The sequence below is a fragment of the Alosa sapidissima genome, chromosome 22 (assembly GCF_018492685.1).
Source record: "Alosa sapidissima isolate fAloSap1 chromosome 22, fAloSap1.pri, whole genome shotgun sequence".
Classification (NCBI taxonomy): domain Eukaryota; kingdom Metazoa; phylum Chordata; class Actinopteri; order Clupeiformes; family Clupeidae; genus Alosa; species Alosa sapidissima.
In genome coordinates, this window is record NC_055978.1 from 16,710,931 (window position 1) to 16,736,961 (window position 26,031).

A 26,031-nucleotide genomic window follows, 5' to 3' on the forward strand; every position below is an offset into this window, starting at 1 on the left:
ATTGTAGCATGAGGAGCTGTTGCTTTTTCAGCATACAGCTTTTTTTCTGTAATAATTATCGAAAAGTATTGAACTGTTTTGTGGAGAAAATCATCTCAGCATCATTTGAAGTTCGGCTTCGTCAGCAAAGACAGGGATCCCTGACTTGAAGTTATTTTAGATGCACACTATGCATTGAAGAAAGATGATGGACTATTACAGTGACTAGATCTACTGTCAGTTAGCAAGAAATGCATCTATCTGTGGGAGCTTTAAAGTGTGTAGGTTTGGCACGATAAATGGGGAGTGTGTTGAAGGTGGGACGCTGCATGGAGCTCAGAGGCTGAAGGGCTTTTTCCCAGTGTGCGGGCACTTTCCTCTCCCAGCCCTTAGGGGACCGTCAATAAATGATGCACTGTTTGCCCCCATGCAAATGATTAGTGACAAATCCCCTCAGTCTGCAAAGTGCTTAAAGATCTGTGAGATCTGTTCTCCCAGTGAGTAATGTTCTGTCCATATCCCCCATCTCTGCACCCCCCCCCCCCCCCCCCCCCCCACACACACACACACACAATAGTTTTGTGCTTAGTGAAGCTAGGTGGCCTCGTGCCAATTGAGACTTAGTTAAACATCCTTAGTAACCCCCCCCCCCCACACACACACACACACACACACTAACTGTGCCCACCCAAAATTCCCCTTGCAAACACCCCTGCCCCCCACCACACACGAGTCACTAGTGAGGAGGACATTGATCACATTGTTGTCGTACTACAAGGCGACTCTCTCTCTCTGCTGGCTCTTACAAACGGTATTAGCCATTTGCATCATGTGACTAAAAATACCCCTGCACCATTAACACGCGGCATCCTTAATCTCCTTCTCCATCAGTGACCAGTACTTAATGCAGTGAGGCCTGTCTTTGCCTCTGATTTGTCACCTACTCCTATGGATTAAATCAAAGGGTTTTACTTATGTTATTTTCAGTGCGCGGCCACCATTGTTAGGGAATCAGATGCAGCGGTTGATTTAGCTGGAAAAGTTGCTGATAGGCGTTGTTAATAGGACGGCCAGGGACAGCCTCATTAGGGATTGATTGCCCTGGCTCTCTGAAGTTAATGTCATTAAGGTAGCAGGGAGAGAGCTGCTGCTGATTGCAGATGAGGGATTACGGGTCTAGGCCTACTCGTCTTCGGCCTAATCTCAAGAAGAGGAGTGCAAGACCCCGGTGTCTTTTTGACCTTCCCAGCCCCGCCTGATCCCTTCCAATCAAACTCTCACCTGTGCTTGGTATTTCAGAAGTGTACTTTCCATTTTCCACTTTCTAATGTAAAATTATTCAGTGATATAAGCTCAACTCCCCTCTTATCTCAGGAGGCCGTAGTTCATTGGCTTTGAGGATATACGCATTGCGCTAACCGCTATCCCAGAATTGTTTCCAAAGCCTTTGAATCCGAGTGCATAGAGGTTCGAGAGATAAGTGTGGCTTCACGAACGTCCCTGAATGCGAGTTAAAATGCTAATTGACAAAAGCCCCGGGAGGGCAGTGGTTCTTCTTGAAATGATTATGTACGGCAATTTTCAACGGAATCACCTTTATTGTTGTGCAGTTAACGTATCAGGGGCGATGTGTGCAGCTGGGGGGCATGGTAAATAAATTAGAGAGGAGCAGCAGTGCCGACGCGAAAGCCTTTGAGCTTGTTTGCTGTGAATCCCCTGAGGGATAGCTGGCTTAAGTGGAAAGTGATAATACCGGTACATCAAGCTTAAAAAACAAATACAAATGCACACACACTCTCACTCTTCCTCTCTCTGTCTCTCTCTCTCTCTCTCTCACACACATGCACACACACACACACGCTGTCTTACTCTGTCTCACTCACACAGACACACACACACACACACACACACACACACACACACACACACACACACACTCACACAAACTCTCAGTGCAAAAAGCGGCCTTGTCCTCAAAACAGCACAGAAACATTCAGGTGAACCTTTTTTTTTAATCCAACAAATTGGAAAGTACCAGTTTTCTGGTAGCAGGACAGGCTAATGTGAACCTCTGTGCTGGACACTCCTACATGGGCTCTCCGTTCCTGATTGTCATCATAGATATAGTGATAGCCTACAGTATAGGGACTTTGGTCACATGGAAGCCCCCATTGTGTTAGCTTCTTAATTACGAAACAAAGTAGGGCTAAGTTGAATTGTGTCTAATTAGAGCCTGGAGACTCGAGGCGAACAATCAGTGGCATTGTTCATCTTGATGACAAGGTCGAGGGAAAGTGAGGAGAAGACGAGCATCACTGCCCATGAGCGCTGTCCTCGTTTGGCCCTGATAAACCACATGCATAGTGTATGTACACACGGCCATAAGTGGAAAATAACAGACACATGCACACAAAACACGCACAACTCAACCGCTGTACATATGCTAAACTGTTTCATTCATTAGGTTTTTTTTTAAATTTCTTTACATAACACAATTTAACGCTAAACAGTGTTTAAAGGCGCTTTACAAAGCCTCATGCTAAATCCCTTGTCCAACCACATAGGTGACAACACTCATTCATGCTCACAAAGTCAAAGTCAACTGCACAGATCAGGCAAGCACACACACTCAAAGGTACACACACGAATCAGACACAGCGCAAATGCTCCCACGTTTACATACTGTGATTAGTGGGTTCAGGGGAGAAATCTAGTGTATATTTGACAATTGCTCTTTCATGCAGTAACCATATATCTTTTTTAAAATCCCTGCAATAAATGGGCTGCCTTATCTTTGCTCATTTGACAGCCGAAGCCCAGCCAGCCAGCCAGCCATTGTGCATTCGAGAGGAATAACCTGCCTTCGCCGTGCTGTTGCAAATGGGCTTGATTTGATTAAGGCACCAGAACAAAATAGAGTTTTTGCAGCTAAAATGGCAGCCATGGAGACAGAGGGTAGGAAGGGTTTGGGAGTGGGAGGAAGGGTGTGTGTGTGTGTGCATGGGGAGAGGTGTGAGAGAGTGAGTGTGGGGGATATTCTGTGTGTGTGTGTGTGTCGGGGGTAGTGGGGGGCCTCAGATTGTCGTGCAGGAGAGGTTTGTAAGCGCAGGTATCGGGCACTTGCTGGAGAGTATAGATTTCCCATTTGTGTTTATCTCCAGCATCGGCCGAGTTACTGTCAGGGAGGACCAGCCAGCTGATTTATTCCCTCTCTCCTGAAGAGAGACAAGGGCACGGTGACCTATTAAAGAAGGCAGGGGGATTGCATAGAGAGTGTGTGTGTGTGTGTGTGTGTGTGTGTGTGTGTGTGTGTGTGTGTATGCGTGTGAAAGGCAGACTGTGTGAATGTGTGTGCGTATGTGTGCGGAGTGTATGTGTGTCTGTGTGTGTGTGCGTGAGAGAGTGAGCGAGAGATCAAAAGATACTATCTTGGTTCTTCATCTTGTCATTTATCAGGTTGAACTCAGTGACAGGTTGAGCAGGCTTGGACCCTACGGACCTTGCGGCCCGGGCGAGTGACACGTCCTTGGTCGCCCTGACCGCCTGCCCGCCCGCCTGCCCGTTTGCGGAGCGCCAGAGTCCAACCCCTGCCACTCGATTTTGCCTGTTTGAAAAACACCAGACATCAAAGAGGCGAGGACATCGGCCGTGTCGTTTGATCCGGCACCTGTGCGGACAGGCGCTCTCCTCGTCTCCTCTTGGCTGTGGAGATGGAACTGTGCGGCTCGTTAGGGCAGTCGGGGATCAAAGGGAGTGGAGTGTCATGCTGTAAAGGTCCTCGATCCCCTCGTCCCTCGCCCCCCTCTCATAACCCCTAGGGACTGAGGTGTTTCTCTGAGGCGGAAAAAAATCCATCATGTTTGCCATTTGAGCTTGATCTGCATCTGAGGACACACACACACACACACACACACACACATGGAAACACATACGTGGGCATACACACACACACATACACACACACACACACACATATACATAAATGATACATAAAATGACACAATCCTTTGCGTCCATGACACGCATGCATGAATGCCTCTTCCTCCTCCCCTCACTTACTTATGGATGTCTCTGTTCCTCCTGCGAGCGAACACGAACACGCCATGCCCTTCAGGTCAGTCAGCAGCCAGATCAATCCATAATAATGGATGCCGTTGGCCTGGGCACAGAGCCGTGCGGACATCAGCAGTCACATCACAGAGGCCCCGGAATAAATCACCCTTCCAGCCGGAGCATGGCTGAGACCCTGGGAGGAGAGAGGAATGGAGAGAGTGATAGAGAGAGCAAGAGAGAGAGAGAGAGAATGAATGAGTGGACGAGCCAGCCGGAGATTTAAATGCCTCTTTGACCCCTGAGGGAAGGATAACATGACATCTGTTGTCTCAGGTCAAGGATCTCTGGACCCACAGGAGAGTCCAGATGAATGGCTGGACTCAGGTTTGGTGTATGGGGTGATGGAGGCTGACTAACTGAAAGGGGTTGAATTAGAATTATAGGCCCCTCCTCTGTGGTGTGTGTTAGTGTGGTGGGTTGTGTGGTAGTGCGTAGTGTGGGATGGTGTGTTTGGTAGTGTGTGATGGTGTGTTTGGTAGTGTGTGATGGTGTGTGGTAGTGTATGGTGTATGTGGTAGTGCGTAGTGTGTGATGATGTGTGGTTTGTGATGGTGTGTGTGATGGTGTGTGGTTTGTGATGGTGTGTGTGGTAGTGTGTGATGGTGTGTGGTTTGTGATGGTGTGTGTGGTGGTGTGTGAATGTCCCAGGTGTGCAGAGGCATCACAGGGCTTCTCTTTGATAAAGCACAAGCCGGTGACAGGCGTTTGAAGTGATCCGGTGTTTGAGAGCCATGCCGTGATTGTCAGCCGGGAAAATCGACTGTCAACTGCATATGAGCAAGGACTTCTTCAGGACAACTCACCTGTGTGTGTGTGTTGCAGGGGGCATTTCCGTTTGCTAAATTGGGCATAGAGGCAATCGAGTCCTCCAAACAGTGAGATTTGCAGGAGAGGTCAGGTTAACGCCGCTGACAGATTGGAGTGAGGATGTAGGGTGCACAGCGTGTGTCAAACTCACAGCAGGCGTTGAGCTTTCATTCCACTCTCAGTAGATGCAAGATGGGGAGGGGGGGTCTAACTGATCTCTCTGTGTGTGTGTGTGTGTGTGTGTGTGTGTGTGTGTGTGTATCACAGCAGGGTTATTATTATTAACAGTGACCTGTTTATTTGGTTTTTCAGATCATTTGGTTGTGTTGCCTAGCAGAGAGAGCAGGTGGGGAGGGGGAGAGAGGTTGCTGTGGCAACAGTGGTCCTCTCACACCCCTGAAACAACCCTCCACCCCCCATCTCTTCGGTGTGGACATACACATGTAAACACACGCACACACTGTATCTCAAACAAGCACACATGCACACACACCACATGCACCAGGTGCATTGTTCTCTCACTTTCTGTCTTTGTCACATTGTGTGCGTGTGTGTGTGTAAAAGAGAAAGCGAGAGAGAGAATTGGGGTGGTGGTGGTGGTGGTGGAGTGGGTGCAATCAGCGGGCATGTTGTCAGGGCAATCTCTTCCCATCAGGTGGATGCACCAGCAGATAGAACTCTCACACCCTCAGGTTCATAAGAGTCAGAGGCCTGTCTCCACGGCAACCTGCCAATCCCCACCACCAGGGCATCACACATCATCCTCTCACCTCACCTTGGCACAAGACCCCAGAATAATGACCAGGTTATGCCAAGCATGTTCCCTAGACCCCCTAGCAGCTAGAAATCCTTTCCCCTCTAACATCCCTCTGGTCTGTTTGTGCCCAATGGCCAGGCTATGCCAAGCATGGGGTGGCACCTGATGAGGTGGCACTGTTCCTCCTGTGGCACCTGTTGTTTTTCTGTCACTGATGAGGCCAAGCTGTGGGCACACATCTTCGGCCACACACACACACACACACACACACACACACACACACGTACACACACACACACACGTACACACACACACACACACACACACACACACACACACACACACACACACCATCACTGATATCTCCATCAGCCCTGCACAGTCTCAGTCAGCCAACAAAACCCCCTCTGCTTCCAAACAATCATTTAAAAGAATATTCAAATCCACGAGCATTCATAAATGCTGCTGTGTTGAATAGCTTTGTCCTAATTGACAGCTATTTCACTGATCCTCATCTGTCAGGATGCTTAAACGATTAACTCGGTTATGGATTTAAGTACACAGCATGCTCCCTAGGAATGGCTTGTCCTTAGCAAACCTCCCCCCCCACCCCCTAAAATTCCCTTACACATCTGTCAACTGAGAGTTGTTGTGATCGGTGTGTGTGTGTGTGTGTGTGTCAAATGAATATTTGTCTCAAGTCTCTGGGACGTCTCCATGCCCCAGTCAGTAGTTCTGTGTGTGCCTGCCAAAATAAACAAAACAACAAAAAGCAAAACAGACTTGGTGTCGGCTAAAAAGAGTAGTAGATAACAATGTCTCCCCTTCCCGCATCCCAGATCTGAGGAATATTAAAACAATCCCATCACAGACCACTTCAAAAGTCTCTTCCTTCGCTCCAAGAGGGGGAGAAGAAAAGATGACACCTGTATTACATTCAAAGGGGCTGCCTACCTAGTCAGGGGGCTGTCAGCGCACCTGAAGAAGTAGAGGAACCAGATAAAGGGGACTCATCTTGGAATATCAATGAGGCGCACTAATGACACTCCACTGCATTGAGAACACATCACTCTCTCTCTCTCTCTCTCTCTCTCTCTCTCTCTGTCCTGTACATGAAAACTACAGGTACTGTAATGCTTTAATGGAGGACTTATTGTGTTGCATACAAATGTGTTCTTGCATTCAGAGTCTGTAAACAAGACCCCCCCCCCCCCCCCCCCCCCATCTCCCCACTCCTTTCTTCTGGCTATTTCTCAGCAAAGATTACTGGAGCCCTACTGGGAAAGAGGAAATTGCTTTCTTATGGTTCTTGCATGTGGTGAACAACGGTACTGGTTGGCGTCCAAAGTGCCCAAGCACCACGGTTTGGACTGTTGTCAGAACAATGGCCCAGATCTCTCTCTCTCTCTCTCTCTCTCTCTCTCTCTGGCTCTGAGGATGCGCTCACAGCTCGTACACGTGTTGTGTTGTGTTGTGTTGTCGTAGAGGTGTGGAGTCTCCGGCTCTCCTTTGGCAGATGGAGCCATGTGCTCCACAGGGCTGCTGGCCTGGCCTTGTAATTAATAGGGAACACCTGTTCGCCATCACCTCCACTGCCTCTCAACCCACCCGCTTCACTGTGGCGTGTGTGTGTGTGTGTGTGTGTGTGTGTGTGTGGGTGTGTGTGATTGCTGAAAAATGAAAGGGCTTGAAGATGATGTTGGTCAGTTATTGGTGGAGTTCTGGCCTGTTGTGCAGGCGGGCTTAGGAAATGATCTGCCTTTGTGTGTGTGTGTGTGTGTGTGTGTGTGTGTGTGTGTGTATGCATGTGTGCCTCCAAGCATATCTTGATATTAAGCAACACACAGGCAGGGCACTCCCTTGTTTTTACCGGAGTTAGTACTCCTGCTTCACAGACAGCCCAGCGAGGCAGCTGGTCTTGAAAGCTGGAGTCGGTTGTGTGGCGGCCATTCATAATTCCACCCCTCCGACCAGCTGATGAGAGGAAGGCAGTTGCCATGACGATGCATCTGCCTCCAGCTTGCCACGCACGCCAATCTTCCACAGCTGACTGCTGAGTACATGGTTACTGCTGCACGGTAACCTCGCCATGACAACAGCATCCATCCGTCTACAGCAGGCGCCTGTTCTCTCAGCTCATGTTTTTGCCTCTTTTTTTTTTTTTTTTTTTTTTTTTACATCGGGAGCTCTAATGTAAAATAGATTTGCCCTAAAAAAAATCATCCAGAGTGATGACGCATCGAAGAGTTAATAAGCATTAAGAGTTCAATTCTCCTTACATTGCCACTGCTGTGGCTGACAACTGCTCTTAATTAGTGTTTCTCTGTCTCTTTACCCAATCTACATGCAGAGATACTGGATGTCACAGACGTAAGTTCAGTGCATTCTACATCCAGCAGAGATGAATGAATTTCCCCTTCTGTATACAGTGGAGGACGCACTGACTGCACATCAATACCCCTCTGTACTGTTCAATCATTTTGCCTATTCAGAGTCATTACGATCTCTTTTGTGGAAGAGTGTGGCACTAAAAGTGATAACAGACGGAAGTACTGGTTACTCAGCAGTCTGTGGTTTTTAGAGGCACTGCTCTGTCGTTTAGTTGCTAACATCACACAGCTGACTGCTGAGGTAAGCACGTGATGAATTTTCTCTCCAGATGGACCGAGGGAGGTGGTGGTGGGGTGATAGTATATTTTTACTACCATATTTCTCTTAAGACTCAATCAGGACGATGCAAGATCAGGATCCAGGCTTTATTCTTTTCAATGAGGGTCCAGTGGCCCTCAAGGGAGAGAAGTACATGTTTGTTTCACCCCATCATGGATTTCACCAGATTCTCAGTATTCTCTGACTTCTCTGACTATACAGAAACAGTCTACCATATTTAAAGTTACACACATAGAGAAGGAGTGACCTCTAGGTCCAACCCAGTTTGAATATGCAATAGAAAGGGAGGATGAGGATTAGGCCTTCATCAGGTCTGGTCAGCTTCTATTGTCTTTTAATTAAAATTACCCCCTTTCCTGGGAAGTCCTCCAGAGGCCTGGACACATGCTGTTCTACAAACATTATTTCACACCTGGTGATAGGCAAAAGGCCTCTAGACAAGCTTTCATTGAATTCAAGGATAAACAAAGGATGCTTGCATACAGACCAAAGACACACACAGGGTACACATGGGTACAAAAATCACAGATGACCATAAGAAGTACGCAGTATGTACATTTACAGAAATGAGGCTGATTCACAACACTTTCGGGGGGGGGGGGGGGGTGATGTAGGGGGTGCAGGTTGGGAGACGTGATGAAGTGCTAATAACGTCACAAGTCCCTGATCCAGACTGCAGGCAGGAGTCGCCACGCCGTCTCTCCCTCCCACTGTGCCGCAACCTCCGCCGGGTTGTAAATCTGATCCTCAGTCAGTTTTATGGAGGCGTTGTCGCACAGGGGCCGTCTCGAAACACCCCTGCGACTCCCAGGACACGGAGGGGCATAGACCTCTCTCTCTCACACACACACACACACACACACACACACACACACACACACACAGCAGGCATTCACCTTTCATGTCACTGCAGTGTACAAGGATCAGCTTTCAACCATAGCAATGAATTATGTACTACACTGCCTGCATTTATTGATTTTAATGGTTATTTGCCATTGGTTAGTACTTCACTTAAAGCAACACCAAAGAACTTTTCCTCTGTCGCATGCCCTATTTGTTTATCCAGCACCAGCTTTGCCAGCAAATAACAATGTCCACAGACAAGGTATAATATGTTGCATGATTTTATGATAGTACGATGTATTGCGACAAATTTGTAGTTTGTCATGTCTTATTCCATCGAACTACAGAACCGCTACCCGATCCGGCAAACTTACATAGTGCGGTTATAGCCGATAGAGGGCCGAGAAGCGAATGCAGAAAGTGCCGTTCACCCTGTTACGAGTTGATGAACCACTGAAACGATTTTGGAAACATTATTTATTATTTATTATTTATATAGGTACAAAAAACTCTTTGGTGTTGCTTTAAATGGAGGGTTTGCATCGGAGCGCCTATTCATTCACTAAAATAGTCTGCAGAGATGCTACTGTTGTGATTGTTGTTATGTGTCTATATGCATTGAGCATTCAATATCATCAGCTTCATTCTGGCTATTCTACCCTCCTCTCAGTTTATTTTCCTCAGCTCTCCATTTTGTGCTCTCCCAGGAAAACAACAGAAACACACACAAACACCCTCCAACAAAGCCCACCCCGCTAGGCAGTGCTGATCCGCTGATCGATAATGGCCTCACACCGACAGCCACTCGGCATTCTCAACCACGCTTTCCTCTCCGCTCCGCTCCCCTCCTCCTCCTCCTCCTCCTCTCCTTCATCCTCCTCCCTCTCTTGCTCCCTACTTTCCACCTCCAAACATCTCTGTCTCACTTGCCTCTTTTTCTTCCTTTTTTCTTCTCTCTCTCTCTCTTTCTCTCTCTGACTGCCATTCACGTTCATCTCTCCCAGAAGGATTCTCCCGCGTCTCACAAGATTGACTTCACCCACAGTATTCTGAGCATAAACAATTGAGACAGGCCTTTCTATTTCTCACCCCCCACCCCTCCACTGCCTATCTCCCCCCTCTCCCGCCTTGCTTACCTGTGAATACCTCCTCTCTCCTTATCTGCCGTGCTATCGTTCAATTCTAATCTGTAAAAAGACATGTAAAATATGTGCCGTTGAGCGGGTGGCTGCTGTCTTCAGTGTGCATTATAAAGGCAGCTGGCCCCACACCGGCCCGTGGACAAAGAGACAGACGGACAGGGGGAAAGAAAGGGCTCCTGTTTACAGCGGTGTCAAGGCAACCGGATTCAGCACCACTGGAAAGGAACAGCTCCCAGCCACAGTGGGTTTGGTATGCATGCCCATGGGCTGAATTTTAGCACCTCCACGGCTGGACAGCGACTTTCTGTTTTCCAAACCACAGAGAGAGAGAGAGACCTTTTATTGTGTGGTTTATTTGTAAACTGGGTTTAGGAGAGATACTTGTGTACATTTGCTTTTATGTCTGGAAAATAAATAGACAATAAAATAGTAATAAGTGAAAATCACAAATTAAGCGTTTAAAAGTTAATTAAAGTGAAAGACAAGAAGAGATAAAAGAGCAAGAAAAATATAAAGAAAAAAGAAAAATTTTAACGGATCCATCTCTCTCACATACAGTTGTTATTATTATACATACACACAGATTCTATTTTGTAGGCTCATTGAATTTGTTATATTGTAATTGCTATTTATTCAGCATACTATAGGAACCGTAATGTGTGTGGGTGTAAGAGAGTGGGTGGTGTTGGGAGGAACATTGTCATTGGTGACATAATTAAAGTATAGGGTTAATGCAAGGAACATGCAAGGAGCACAGGTGTGTGTGTGTGTGTGTGTGTGTGTGTGTGTGTGTGTGTGTGTGTGTGTGTGAGAGAGAGAGAGAGAGAGAGAGAGAGAGAGGCTTTAAAGTTGGTTACTTCTTTTCAAGAGTTCTTATGCCAGGTTAACTCTTGTGCTTGGAGAGATTGGGCCAGTTTTGCTGCTGCCAAAAACAGATTTGGTGTGATCGAGTCTTGTACTCAAATGTGGGGTGTGATGTTGGTCAGATAGACTTCTGTAGTGGAAGAGATTTGGCCAGGTTGACTTCTGTATTGAGAGAGATTTGGTCAGGTACAGGAAAAGATTGGTGCAGGCTGACTTCCATAGTGGGGAGAGATAGGTCCAGTTTGACTCCATTAGTCTTTGAGATTTGACTCCTATAGTGGAAGGGATTCGTCTGATTTGATCGCCATGCACCTCCCACCTGCTGGGAAGTCTCACAAACAGCTATCAACTGAGAAGCCTCTTATGAAAGCAAGAGGGGGGAGACACAACAGAGGGAGGGAGAGAGATTGCAAAGAGGTCTTTATGTGTGTGTACATGTATGTGTGAGTGTGTGTCTATTGGTTTCAAATATACCATTGTTTGTGTTGTATTACCACTTCATGTTCCTAGCCAGGGTCCCAAAAAACACTGATTTATCTGAGAACCAAGACTATGGGCTGAATAAGCTGCCTTTGATCTTGCAGAATTCTACCTCACAGTGCACACACACACACACACACACATACGCATACGCATACGCATACGCATACGCATGAACTAGTTACATAATGATGGTCATGCATGTTTAATGTCTGGATGTTAGGACCCATAAAATGAAAACTGCAATGCCCTGCAGTAAAAAAAGAACAACAGAAGAATGTGTGATATTTTTATTCATAGAAAATATATAAATACATTTTGAGATGTGTTTATGCTATTTGCATCCGTCTTGTTTCAGAAATGAATTTCATCTTCTCACCCAAGCACACAGACGTGCTCCCTGACCAAAAAAAAAAAAAAAAAAATCAATTCTCACTCAGTTAGCGTTGAAATGCGGGTGGTTTAATGTCAAATATCACCTCTTATGCAATTATCACGATGAAAAACATTGCTGTGGTCCCAGTTCTTGTGTTACACTAGTGTGTGAACATATTGTTTATTTGAGGTGGAAACAATCTCTTGACAGAAAAGGTTGCTGTAGCCAGACGTGTGTGTGTGGGTGTGTGTTTCTGTGTGTGTTTGTGGGTTGGTTGGTGTGTGTGTGTGTGTGCGTGTGTGTGTGTGTGCGTGTGTGTGTGTGTGTGTGTGTGTGTGTGTGTGTGTGTGTGTGTGTATCCAGACTAGAGCCAGGCGTGGCACGCCGCATTATCTAAATCTTTCAATCGTTCAGGCGGTGAGGAAAAAGGCGCTGAGTCCGTTCCACCATCTGACCCTGGATGGCTGCTGTGTGTAGGGGAGACGACAGCACAGAGATTTGGCTGATGTTTCATTATCTCCGTCTTTGGCATCTCCCTCTCCTCCTCTCATTTTCTCTCTCTCTCTATTCTCTCACTCCTTTTTCTATCACAGAGAGAGGAAGTGGAATGATAAATGCGTTTCATAATTGATGATCAGCACAATGTTTGTGTGTGTGCTGCGAGCGCCTCTCTCTTTCTCTCTCTCTCTCTCTCTCTCTCTCTCTCTCATCTAGCTGCTTTTCGGCTTTTGAGGCTCAGCTGCAGCCACCACAGAGAAAAGCGGGGGATAGAGTAAAGATATAAAAGAGCAAGAAAAAGGGGGAAGAGAGAAAGCAGCAAGAGAGAAAGAAAGATTGAGCCTGACAGGGTGAGAAAGAAGACAACACTGAGACAATGTGTATTGCTGAGAGATAGCAAGCGAGAGATAGATAGATAGCGAGAGGGGGAGAGTGATGGAGTCACAGAAGACAAATAGGTTGGACTTGTTCCTGTGGCTTTGTGATGTAAATAATCATGGCCTTTTGACAAAAGGACTTGTTCCTGTGGCTTTGTGATGTAAATAATCATGGCCTCTTGACAAAAGAACCTGCATTCACAGAGCTGTGGTGTTGGTCGGTGGGGAGAAGCCATTTGTAAAAGCTTGAGTCTTTTCATGATATCCCTTTGGTATGGTGTTTTCTCTAAGTGCCTGTGTAAGCGGTAAGACGACCCCCCCACCTCCCTGCCCCACACAGGATTAGTAGGGGCAATTGTGTTACTTGCTGTCATGCATATTATGACTGTTATTATCACTCTAATCATGATTAATGATTCTGCCCTGTTGGACTCAAGAGAAGAGATGGGATCTGAGAAAAAAAACAAGAGAGAGAGTGTAAGAGAGAGAGAGAGAGAGGGAGGGAGAGAGAGAGAGGGAGAGAGAAAGTGCAGGAACCCAGCAGGGGTCCCCTGAGTCACTGTTGCTCCTACAGTTATTCGTTTGCTCTCTCCATTCATCTTCTGTAGTCTATATGTCTTAACCTCCGCTCACTCCTTCCCTCCTTTCATCTCTCTCTCTCTCTCTCTCTCTCTCTCTCTGTCTCTTTCTCTCTCTTCTCTCTCTCTCTCTCTCTCTCTCTGTCTCTTTCTCTCTCTTCTCTCTCTCTCTCTCTCTCTCTCTTTCTCTCTCTTTCTGTCTCTTTCTCTCTCTTCTCTCTCTCTCTCTCTTTCTGTCTCTTTCTCTCTCTCTGCTGTTCATCTGCTATCTCTTTGTGACACAGCGATTACCACGTCAAACTGAATGAATGAGAGAGAGAGAGAGAGGGGGAGAGCGCAGGGGTGGTTAGTCTCTGTCATTTCCTGGGATTATCCTACAGCTAAATCCTCCAGGCAGCTTCCGTCTGTGGGTTGGGCTATCTTACAGTACATACCACGTCTGTCCTCTCTTTCTCTCTCTCTCTCCCTCCCCCCTTCCTCTGTCTCTCTCTCCCTCTCCCTCCGTTTCTCTGCCTGTCTCTCTCTCCATCTCTCTCTCTCCCTGCCTCATCTCACCCCACATTGGTTTCTTGCCCAGCTTGGGGGCTCGCCGCCCTTTTTATTGACCCCTGGCTTTGACATCCTCCAACAAATTATCACCTCATTCCTTTGGCTAATAATGTTGCCATTGATTTTCCCAAACAGTAGCCAGCTCTCATTGCTGACAAAACATTTCACTTCCATCCACTCAGCTTTTGTATTAAAACAAAATGAACCACTTTAGAATTATTTGAAAGATGAGAAAACAGTAAATGCCCAGCATATTTATCCATTCAACTGTAGGTGAAGATGACAATGTGTTGGCTTTGAACCTTGTTACACTACCCACTAAATATACACAGTTAATTCAGATGGTAGCCTATTATGTAAGCACATGCATTTCTCTTGCCTGTTGATCTACTTAACCTTGCACCTAAGATCCTTCTCTATCCCAAGAGATGAGCTTCTACTGTTCTTGTGGCAGGTGCTGCTCGCTTGGCAGAGCCAACTCGGTGCAATCCGTAGCACTGGCACGTTGTGCTTGTTGTTGTTGTTGTTGTTGTTTTTGTTTGTGTCGTCTCATCTCATCTCTCTGCTCCCGGGAGCGCGACAGTAGTCACCCCTAAAGGCGAAAGGCGAGTGAAATCAATCTTTCAGACAGTGAATTAGAGACTACAGTGCCAGGGCCCCAGGGAGGAGAAGGCCACTGGATTGGGGATGGGAAAGATTCAAGGGGAGCTTCATCTCAGCTTAAATCAAATCAAATCAGTCCGCAATGCCGCCTCAGCATGACTAGGCGCAAGAAAAAGCATCAACATCATGGAAAATACACACCCCCCCTGCACTTATTTATTGATATATTTGTTTGTTTGTTTGTGTGTGTCTACGAATCCAGTATGTCTCAGATTGTAAGATATATATATTTTCCTTTCCCCGTCTTCTTTGCCCTCTTATCTTCCTCTCTTCTTTTATCTCCCTCTTTTCCCACCTTCCCTCGTTCTCTCCGCTCCCCCAGGGACATGTCTGGTGCTGGGCTGCATGATCTACCCAGATGGCTGGGACTCGGACGAGGTGAAGAGGATGTGTGGTGAGCAGACGGGGAAGTACACCATCGGAGCGTGCTCGGTGCGCTGGGCCTACATCCTGGCCATCATGGGCATCATGGACGCTATGATCCTCTCCTTCCTGGCCTTCGTGCTGGGAAACCGCCAAGACGGCCTCATGGCCGAAGAGCTGCTCAGCGACAGTAAGAATACATGAAATATGTAAACCACTGGGTAAAAGAGGAGTAGGCCTACTTAAAACAGACATTATATAAAGTGTACAGTATATAATTTTCTTGATGTGTACTGAAAGTAAAGGTGACAGTAATAATTACTCATTAAACCTTTATGAAGAGCTTTAAACATACATTACAGTACATGCATACTACTTATTATAAGTAGTTATTCTAATAATAGGTAGTTATTCTACTTATTTAAAGTTATTCTTGTGAAGTGCACTCAAACTGTTTATTGTATGTTGTGTAAGCATACCTTATCTCCCTGAGTGTGTATTGTATGTCAAACAATGTTTGTCCATACACTTGAATGGAAATGAATTCTGTCTGAATCACATTATGCACACTTTCCCTGTTGACTTGGATAGATCCAGATGGGGTTTTGGAGGATAATGGTCTTATTAAACTTCAGCTTCTGGTTATGTGTTAGCAAATACACACACATTAGAATTCAACAGAGCAGGAGTACTCGCGATGGGGAGAGCAAAAGAGAAATGAGGTAGGAAGAGAACACATGGAAATGAGATGAAATCATTTCAGATGATTCCAAAGGGGGAAGGGGAGGGTGGGAGTGAGTGAACAAGAGAGAGAGAGAGAGAGCGAGAGAGAGAATGTGTGTGTGTGTGTGTATGTGTGTGTGTGTGTGTAGGCATGGGTTAATTGAAGCCCTGGGCTCCTGGACCAAACCATGAATTTCTAATGGATGTGTACACAGCTTGCTGTCAGCCTGTCTAAATTAATCACAGGCAGAATATCAGCAGGGCCTGTTTGTTAGTAGAGGGTTTGGAGAGGCGGACACATTCTGTGTGAAAGGTAGAGAGAGAGAGAGAGAGAGAGAGAGAAAGAGAGACTGACCATCAGGAGAAAGAAGGTAAGGGATTATTTGGAGTGGAAAGAAGATAGATAGGGTTGTTGTGCATTGTGGTTCTTACAGCTGCAGGAAATATGCTGACTAGGCAAGCCTTACAGATTTTTGAGAACTCAGCCATCAATTAATAAATGTGTATTGGTATGTTTTAGCTCCTCATATGCAACTAGATATCTCCTGTGTTAAAATATGTTTCCTCAGACTGCTGCCTCCCTCTGTTATTTGATGGTATTGCACTACATTCATCATTGCCTTCTGTATATTCATGTACTGTGCAGAGTACACCTCATCCAGTCCTTTACGCAAGACAGTTGCTTCTCTATCACAATCTAAGTGACTATTGCTGTTGTTTTTATTCAAATGCATAAGTGCTTTTTATCTAATGTGTTTTTCTTCCTTTTGCAGAGAGTGCTATTGCATAATTGAAGGACCAATTCAAACAGGTGAGTCAGTGTGTATATGAACTTTAAAAAAAAAACTTGATGTAAAAGCTTTCATGATAAATTCAGTAAGATGGCATAGCTGATTGAAGGTGATCATCATCCCTGGCCTCAATCAACATCATGGGCACTACAAAGCTCACTGATGCTTCCTATCAGATATTGTGTGCGATTGCAGTTTGAGTAACCTACCATGTAATGTCTAAACAGTATCACCATGGAATGTTACCTTCATTGCTTATCCATTTATTTAAACTTTAAGTCTCAGAATGTCATTGAGGGCAGCCTTCATTTTCATTGATGCAGTTTACACAAAATTCACATCAATTATGTCCAGAATGTCCACCAATAAATATCAGTTTGATTTTCTCTTGTCCTTTACTCTGTTCCCAGATCCCACTGTCCAGAGAGGGAGCAATGCTTATATAATGTCGTGTTTCAGCATTTTACCCATAATTCAAGGGTGGAAGGGCTGTCTGTGGAGGTTTGAGAGGACAGAGAGAGACATCAGGAAGAAAGACAGAAGAATGACATGTGTGAACACAGGAACCTCTCACACGAAAAAACACAAAGACCCACAACAACAACAACAATAACATATGAACATGATATGAAGCCCCCTTACCCTCTCCATGTCTCATTGCAACACTGAAGGATTTTCAGCACCACACTCTCATGCAGTCCAGTTAGTGCCTCTGCCAGGAGTGCAGCTATGTCATACGCAGCATACTGCTCTCACATGCAGTGCATTAACTGATGATTTTTCAGCTGATCAATCTGACTTTGGTAAAGTAGTGTCTGTTTGTTATTTTTATTACATTGGGGAATTTGTCGTTTTTTGTTTCTGAACATGACACACACACACACACACACACACACACACACACACATACATACACACACACGCACACACACAAAATAACAATTGCATTCAGCATACTGACCTGCTGCACATTATTAAAAGTCATTTTGCACAGCATATAATTAATGTCAATGAACTGTCCCCTCCACACACACACACACACACACACACACCACACACACAACACACAACACACACACACATACACACACGAAGGACCCTGAGGCCTTGACCTGAGCAGAGGAGATGTTTGACAGAGCGTGATAACAGTGCCATCGGCCCCATTTGGCCCTCTGGGCCACTGTACACCATGTTGTGCTAGTGCTGTGTACTGTGTAGTCAGTCAATGGTTTAGGTCTTTATGGAACCATAGAAGAGAAGACTGTATTCATGAGCACAATAAAGAAAATCCTTACATAATAAGTGTCAAATATGAAGAGGTAACAATTGCCAAGTGTTTAGCAGAGAGTGAAAAAGGCCATTCAGAAGAACAGTATTTAAAGTAGGAGTGTATTTCAGTGTATCAATCATATACTCTGTATACTTGTACATGTTGAGTAATGTTTCCGTAGTTCCGTCTCGACTTTGATATTTGCTAAGTGTACCAAAATGACAAAGACCTTGGTACGGTGTATTCTAATGTGTGCCATATGATTACGCTATGGCTTGGTGTAGTAGAGGGTAAACAAGTGTTTATCTCACTGTGATTCCATTTGAACACTTCTGGACAAGCAAATTGTTTCTCCCTACACTCCTAACCCTAACGACATCTGGTTTGCAGTTAATCCGGATGCAATCTGCATCTTAATCTCTAAATGTGCTTGTGCTGAAGAAACACTTATTTTTGTTGTGTTAACACTCTCTCACACACACACTGCATATGTTGACTTTGGAGGCCCCGTCTCCTTAATGTTATCTCAGTGTGTAACATTGGGGACATCCAGCGAGGGAACAGCCTGTGATTTAAAGACTGGGATATTTTTGTGTGTGTGGCGGGTGTGGGCATATCTTACATACATTCCTTTTCAGGATATGCCCATTTCCCCATATTTGTGCATAATACAACATTGTAAATATTGAGAGTCATAACAGATGGTAGCAAAAAGTATAATGCTTTATTAAAGAGGATGTGAAAAATAAAATAAAGATCCCTGTAGTAAATGTATGGCTCTGTCTCTGTATTCTTCAACTAGTTTTCCCCTTATTTCATCAGTTATTTTCACCTTAAGTGTTCTTTTTACTAATATAGGAAGGTGACCATAGTCTTGTTTTTGTCTTCTAGTTACTTGCAGGTAAAAGGCATACTCAGAAGACATGCACCTGACAAGAATGCTCATAATTCAAATATTGGCCTTCAACTCTGGACCAAGGCTAAGGCTAAGGTTCGGGTCCAGGCACTGACAGCCCAGTCAGAGCTAGGCCTACAAGTGGGTTGTTGTCACGTAGAATTCTCGTTTGTGTACTGCGCATGCTCAGTGGTATACACTCACGTCGACAATATTTTATTTTCCTTAAACGTATAAATCTTGCAAACAAAATCAACATCATACGAAGGTTTAATATTTTGTATGTCCTCCACTAAAGCACCAACAACACTGGTAACCTTTCCAAGGCACATGACTTCCGTTGCTAAGAGACCATAAACAAAATACAACGTAGCCGATTGAAGCAAATTTGTACGGGTCGGGATGTTATTTTGCGTAGCATGCAATGTCATTATTACCTACACACATAAAGTAAATGTAATTGTAAGTCAGAATTAATGCTATTTCTAAACGAATCATCTATTTTGTTTTAACTGGAACCATCTTTTCAGCAATGTTCTTCTTTTACACAATGTAAGTTTCACACAATCTGGTTCTTTTGGCAACCAAACATCATCTGGTGTTGAAAGTCTAGAACAATCAGACAGCTAACGTAAACCATGTATAACTTCAATTAAATACATAGCCTACGACAGGTTTGCTAACTCATGACAGTAACATTATCTAATGTTCTAGCATATTTATCGCTTGCTATCTGCAAATGTGTCCAGTCAGTCTTTCGAATTCTATTAGCACAGTTCAAAGCAATGGTGCTGTAAATTACACTATACCAAGGCGCTAATCATGACGTTCTGTATCTCACTGTATACGAAATTACAACTAATCCTAACAAATATATGTGGTTTTAATGATCTGAGACTGTATATTCATTGTCTAACAGAATTAATTTGAGAGGCCAAAGCATTTGAGAGCAGGAGTAGAGGTGAGAGCGAGACCATGTCGCTCTCTCATAAGGGCTCTCCGCGACGTCCACTCATCCCTGGTTTAGAGGAAAGTCAGGAGCTGCGGTTGCCTGTTGGTCTTGTGGATGCTGAGCGGTTGAGGGCGAGGCTTATATCAGTGGCCCCCAGCCAGGCACAGCGCGACCCCAATGTCCTCGTGTTCACCCACAGCACCAAGGCGCAGGAGCGTCGGAAGGCTGCACAAAAAACACAACAGTTAGAGATACTGGTGTGTGCATGAGTAATTGTAATGTTTCATGTCATCAGGGTTTCTCTTAATTTGAGTGATGCTAAGACAACTTTTGCTATATGCAATAGGCACGCTTTTAGTTAGAGCAATAACCCTACTCATGACTGCCTTGCAGTTGGTAGTTTGTATCAGAGCTGAAACTTTTAGGTATTAAGTGCCTGTAATACAATATTATATGTTGATTTTCCAATAATTGTGTGTGTGTGTGTGTGTGTGTGTGTTTGTTTTTGAAGCCTGTCCTGAAAAGGTATCAGGAACAGAGCCAGCCTAAGCACATCCACAAGAAGAACCGCGAGCGGCTGCTCAGTGCAGGCTGGAGGCCTGCAGCCTCTCCGTCAGTCGTGGCAGACTGGATGAGCACCTCGTTGGAGAGGCAGCCATCAGCAGTGCGCCTTCCAGAGCTGCCTGACCATGTCAAAGAAAAGCAGGTTTGGTTTGGGAGAGAGAGAAAGAGGGTTTTTAATTTCTCTTGTTTCTGTTGTTGGTAATGAAGTTGTTCCCATGTGTTATAGAATGATGTCTGTCTTGAGGCAAATCAAATAGGATGGGAAACCAATTGTCACTCCGTGCTGTTGCACTGGTGCATGCTGGATGATCTCATAACACAGTTTTATTGGATTCCCCACACTCTCCCCCTTTAGGTACAGCTGGGGCTATGCACTCCCACTCCTCCCAAAGGACTGCCCTCTGGCAAAGGCAGAGCGGTTTCCATGGCACTGCCTAGCCCAGTTCCACGTCTGTCCAGTCCGCTGCTGTTTAATTCTGTGGAGGAGGTGGTCCGTGCCAGGCTACACTCACCCCCAGAAATAGTCCGCACCATCCAAAATAACCCTCACCTGGGGTTTCTCTACATGATGTCAACAGCGCCCAAGTCATCTGTCCACTATGATCCCTACAATCTCAGGTGAGTTTGTTTAGGTGGACTCCCCTTACTGTGCACTTTTCTTGGCTGTCAAAACACTTACCACATGGCCCCAGCCGTGGCGCAACAGGAACCGTACGCCAGCAACCCGGCTTCAATTCCGGGGTCCTCTGGATCCCACCCCCTCTCTCTCACTCGCTTCTTGTCATTCTTAACTTTACTCTTTCTTAACTTTACTCTTTCTGCTGTTAAAGAATGTGTTTGTGTTGTATGTATGCTGCTGCTGAGACCTTGAATTTCCCCTGGGGATCAATAAAGTATCTATCTATCTATCTATCTATCTTAACTATCCTATCACAATAAAGGCATAAAAAGCCAAAAAATAAAAAACACTTACCACATCATGGCAGAATCAGACAGCATCAGAATACTGTAAGTGCATTACTTTTGACAGCGTTTTTTGCAAACACTGAAGTACAGTATATACATCACATGAATACTGAACTGTAACTGTGTAGCCACTATCTGCTCAAAGAGGTGAATAGGAATTATGCAAACCTAGTCAGAGTTTGTCATTAATGGACTAAAACAACCTGTGTGTCCCATTGGACAGAATCCTGACGTACGAGAACATCAACAAGCACGACTACTACACCATCAGCCAGCACGGCGTGACGTACAACTGCAACGGCGAGGTGGACTTCATGCCACTGGAGCGCTGGGAGTACGAGTACCGCTGCTACCGCCGCCTCCAGCGCATCCCCACCTTCGTGCGGTTCCGCCGCTGGAGGGCCTTCAGTGTGTGGCGGACCAACGTGCGCTCCAAGAAGATCGACCAGTGCAAGCGCGCGCTGCAAGAGAACCTGTTCATCGTCAACGAGGTAGGCACACTAACTGGGCAAAAGTCTTAGGGCACCCAGTAGATTTATTGTTTTAGCAATGTTATGATGAAAACTACCGGTACATTTTTGTGTTTTTATACTGTAATACTGTCTACACACAGTATTCCCTGCATGTTGTGGTGGTATACTAATAAAGAGAGCAATACATTAATATAGTCCTCATAACTTTGCAGCAAAACATGGGCGGTTGTAGTGTAGTGGTTAAGGAGCTGGGCTAGCGTGCAGTAGCCTGAAAGTTGTCGGTTCAATTCCCGGCTTCCACCGTTGTGCCCTTGAGCAAGGCACTTAACCCCAAGTTGCTCCGGGGACAATGTGATCCCTTGTAATATAGCTGACATATGTAAGTCACTTCGGTCAAGAAGTGTCTGCTAAATGTAATGTAATGTAATGTAATGTAAGGTGGCCTAAGACTTTTGCATAGTACTGTATGATGCAATCACTATGGCAAAAAAGTAGCTTACCAGCAGTTTTTTTTTGCCTGTTGTCTTTTTTAAGTGGAAATAGTGTTGTGTATTTAACCCTTTCGTGCCCGTGCCGAACATGTTTATTTAAATGTCATTACTTTGCTCTCCTCTCACTCAGTCTCTGCGTCCAGCGTTGATTGACATCAGAGAGATGTGCTACCGCATCAGTGACATGGGGCTGTGTCGCATCGAAGCCAACCGCACTTACTCCCTCAAAGACTTCCAGGACGAGCAGTACAAACAGCTGAAGGAGGTGTGCAGAGGATGTCCCCCCCTTAGACTGTGCATAATGACAGCACTGTAAAACCATTAGAGTGACATTTTGTTGGTATCCAAAATATTCATGCTTTCACCAGAGCCCGTTTACGGAGAGCCAGATCACTCCCTATTAACTCCATTTTACCTGCAATCTGCTGCAGTTCCTCTAGAGGCGATCACGAATAAGTGCAAAAACAATGGGGGTCTATGGAGCTAGACGGCTAAATGTGTCTCTTTCACCTGGTTGTCGTTGAAAAATCGAAGATTGGATTGTGGTTTCTGCAAGATCAATATGGATTATAGGTCAAAAGTTGAGTACTTACGTCCTTTCGATTTCTTACAGGTTGGGTCATTGTTGCCCACAACACACTAGCTTTCTGCTAATGAATGACGTCATTGACGCATTTGAAAGGCTTTTTAGAACAAATAAGTGACTCAAAAAATATAATACTCATCGCTGTGTATTTTCTCTGTCCCCTCTTTCCTCTGCCCCAACATTCAAATTTCTGGGCAAAAAATTATATCTCGAGAAAAGTGGATTTGAGTGGTACAGCTCCATAGACCTCCATTCATTCTGCACTTATTCGTGAGCGCCCTCATGTGGAACCAGAAAAGGAACTGCAACCAGTTCAGAAACCGGAAGTTTCCCGAGAGTGGCGGTTCTCCCCTTATTAGACATTCTCTGCTTTCACCCATACCTGACCCTTGACCTGTTGACCCTTCACCTCTGGAACAGGTGGCCTCTCGTCTTGGGGAGTTCAGAGAGTTGGTAAAGGAGGTGGCTAGGAGTGCCTGCCGCACTGCCATGGTGGAGGCTGGCTACACCCCTGACTATGGCACAGAAGAGCTAGGTAATGTTTATCATGACAGTAGAGCCTGTGTATTCACATTCATACTCCATATGAAGTTGTTTCCAATAGCTTGAATGACAGGGGATACAGTACATTCAGCCGTTCTTTCCCATATTCAACCGTTTGTATACATTGTGGAGATGAAGGAATTCTTGCTATCATCCCAGGAAGCCCAAACGCAGTGATACACTGTTTTGTGAAGCCTCCATAGGGTTGTCAGTAAACTGAATGTAAATATTGATAAATTCCTGTCTTGATTGTGTTTGCTTTTGGTGGGTGTATTTGTGTGTGTGTGGATGCACCTGTGTTTGTGTGTGACTGTGTGAGACTGTGTGTGTTTACTCCCATGTATATGTGTGCACGTGTGTGCACTGTGCGCGCGCGTGTGTGTGCGTGTGTGTCCCTCTCTGCAGGAGAGGGAGCCGAGGCGAAGACTCTCCACGAGCTGGAGCTGATGATGTACGAGGACCTCCCGGACTTGATGAGCTACACGGAGCAGGCCAAGAAGAGATACCACTGCAGCCGCCTCACCTGGTGCGCACACACCCAGTTCTCACCGCAAACATTCAGCCCCTTGAATTGAATTTAGTTACAGGGTGATCTTGGGTTTTACGATGAGGTTGGCTTACCGTAATTTCCCGACTATTAACCAAGGTTTATACATTGATTTCACAACATTTCTTCAGCTATGAGGTTAATACACAGAGGTAGGTTATACATGGGAGTTAATTTCTTTTCTTCATTCTTCTTTATGATTAAAGCACATTTTGATTCTAATTCATTAGGCTATTGGGAACTGCGGTTAATACACAGATGCGGTTAATACATGGCTTTGTTTTTTTTATTTGCACAAAAAACACTGTCATGTGGTTTATACACAATGCAGCTAATCGAGGGGAAATTACAGTAGTAATATGTTTGTTGACATGTTTACTATGATCGCTTTGGATAAAAGTATCTTAGCTTGGCTTAAAAGCGTCTGCTATGTAAACATACCGGTAAGCATAAACTATATACATGGTATTATCTATAGCACATAGTAAGTAGCATACAGTAAATACACTGTTATAAGGACATTTACCATGAAGTGGGTGTTACTTTTCCATATTTTGTTGGGCACCCTTTTTTCCCTCTGTGATTCAACTGAGCAGGGGTTATGGTCTGTGATTCTGACAAGAGTTTGACATCAAAAGCAGTAACAGCAGTCAGTGTTGTATTCTGTGAGTTATGGTCAGCACACTCTGAAGCTTCCGCTGCTTCGGGCTATTCTGTCTCTCCCACAGCTGTAAAGGGCAACAGGGTGTTTAACTCCCTTAAAGCACTTTTACCACCTCAGGGAATCTTCCCACCATAGTTGCTCTCACGGAAAGGTGCGTTCACGGTTAGCTTGACTTAAATAAGTTGGACAACAAATCATGCAGAGGGCCATGAATCCAGTAGGGCCTCAGCTTTGCTGCCATAACTTACACTAATGTTTGTGATGGAGCATAGCACCAACGAAGATTTTTCAGAAGGGTTCTCTGTCTTCATCCCAGTGGCTGTAGACCTGTTTTTGTAGGGGCTATATTTACAATGTTTTTTTTGCCCCCAAATGTATCCTCTCTTATTTTGTAGGTGGCTTTAAAGGTTGCAAATTCCTGCTAGCATAATTTGTTGGTATATTTTGTTGACTACATGAGGGGAATCAGGCTCTTTATGGTCTAGCCATAGGTCTCCCATAGGTGTAACTTAAAGAACCTGTGCTGAGCAGGGGTGTAGTGGTAAAATAAGAGGGTAACACGGTAAGGTGGACTGTGCCATGCGGTATCAGATTTTTAAAAAAGGCATTCAGAACATGTTTGATGATGGTGGAGGTTATTTTCCAGTGTTTATAACAATACCCAGTGGTATTAAATGGTTCCAAGAGTCTTGATGAGTGTATATATTGTGAATGTGGATAATACTGATTTTTCAACGTTAAAAGTTGGAATTAGTGAATAAACTCTTTTGAGAGGTGGATAAACAAATAAAGAGGTGGAAAAACTGTGTTTACTTGCATTTAGCCTTCACTACAGCCCTGGTGCTGAGGCCAGGTTCCTCTTAAACATGTGTGTGTGTGTTTGTGTGAGTCTCTGTTTGTTTGTGTATGTATGCGTCTGTGTGTGTGTGTGTGTTTGTTTGTGTATGTGTGTGTGTGTGTGTGTGTTTTGAGTGTGTGTGTGTATGTGTGTGAGAGAGAGAGAGAGAGAGAGAGAGAGAGAAAAGAGCCTAATCCTCCCCTTATTCTGTGCTCAGCTTCATCAGGCTGTCGGATTACCTGATCGTAAACACGCTGCACATCCTGGTGGTGAACTCTGTGCAGAAGCTGCTGAGAAGCCTTAGGGAGCAGATTCAGCACACCCCGCCTAACGAGCTCATCCACAGCTGGGCCAGCACCGAGTCCAGCCCTCCTGACCCGGAGAAGAAGGTGGGGGCCATGGAGGTCATGAAAAAGTTGATCTGTTAATATGTGTTTAATATGTGTTTCTGCAAGGGTTATAATGTGTGGCTATGTGTCATTGTAGAGATCGGTTTTACTCAATCTGTTCTACTTGTTGTCATTTTACAGAGAATTAATTTGTATGCATGTAGTTTTTAACTTGCATGGATCTGAGGGGTATTGTGTGGTGGAGAGAACACTAACTGATCTGTGATCAGTACAAATGTGCTAACCCCTTCCCCTTTCTCTGATATGTGTGTATGTGCCT

The 26,031-nt window shown here is 45.1% G+C and overlaps 2 protein-coding genes and 1 long non-coding RNA gene across 4 annotated transcripts in view; 2 read left to right on the plus strand and 1 right to left on the minus strand.

The window, feature by feature from the left end:
• lhfpl3 (LHFPL tetraspan subfamily member 3) overlaps window positions 1–17,148 on the plus strand; it is a 33,398-nt gene extending 16,250 nt beyond the window's left edge. The window contains exons 2-5 of one of the 2 annotated variants that reach the window (XR_006026504.1): window positions 15,019–15,249; window positions 15,651–15,781; window positions 16,556–16,593; window positions 16,984–17,148. Coding sequence is in view for 1 of the 2 variants with exons in the window: in XM_042079211.1 (XP_041935145.1) it covers window positions 15,019–15,249; window positions 16,556–16,572 (248 nt within the window). In the remaining variant the exon portion in view is untranslated. The remainder of the gene's footprint in view (window positions 1–15,018; window positions 15,250–15,650; window positions 15,782–16,555; window positions 16,594–16,983) is intronic. The other variant, XM_042079211.1, reaches the window with a different exon arrangement.
• LOC121697630 lies at window positions 13,190–22,733 on the minus strand. Its single transcript, XR_006026505.1, has 3 exons — window positions 22,550–22,733; window positions 15,144–15,146; window positions 13,190–13,200 (listed from the first exon to the last, which is right to left on the minus strand). It is a non-coding gene; the product is annotated as an uncharacterized LOC121697630 (long non-coding RNA).
• The window catches only part of dnah6 (dynein, axonemal, heavy chain 6), a 49,255-nt gene continuing 42,330 nt past the window's right edge, over window positions 19,107–26,031 (plus strand). The window contains exons 1-9 of the mRNA XM_042079209.1: window positions 19,107–19,290; window positions 19,658–19,947; window positions 20,202–20,396; window positions 20,610–20,872; window positions 21,444–21,711; window positions 22,315–22,449; window positions 23,191–23,305; window positions 23,719–23,839; window positions 25,580–25,751. Of these exons, the coding sequence (XP_041935143.1) occupies window positions 19,714–19,947; window positions 20,202–20,396; window positions 20,610–20,872; window positions 21,444–21,711; window positions 22,315–22,449; window positions 23,191–23,305; window positions 23,719–23,839; window positions 25,580–25,751 (1,503 nt within the window). The 5' untranslated portion in view covers window positions 19,107–19,290; window positions 19,658–19,713. The remainder of the gene's footprint in view (window positions 19,291–19,657; window positions 19,948–20,201; window positions 20,397–20,609; window positions 20,873–21,443; window positions 21,712–22,314; window positions 22,450–23,190; window positions 23,306–23,718; window positions 23,840–25,579; window positions 25,752–26,031) is intronic.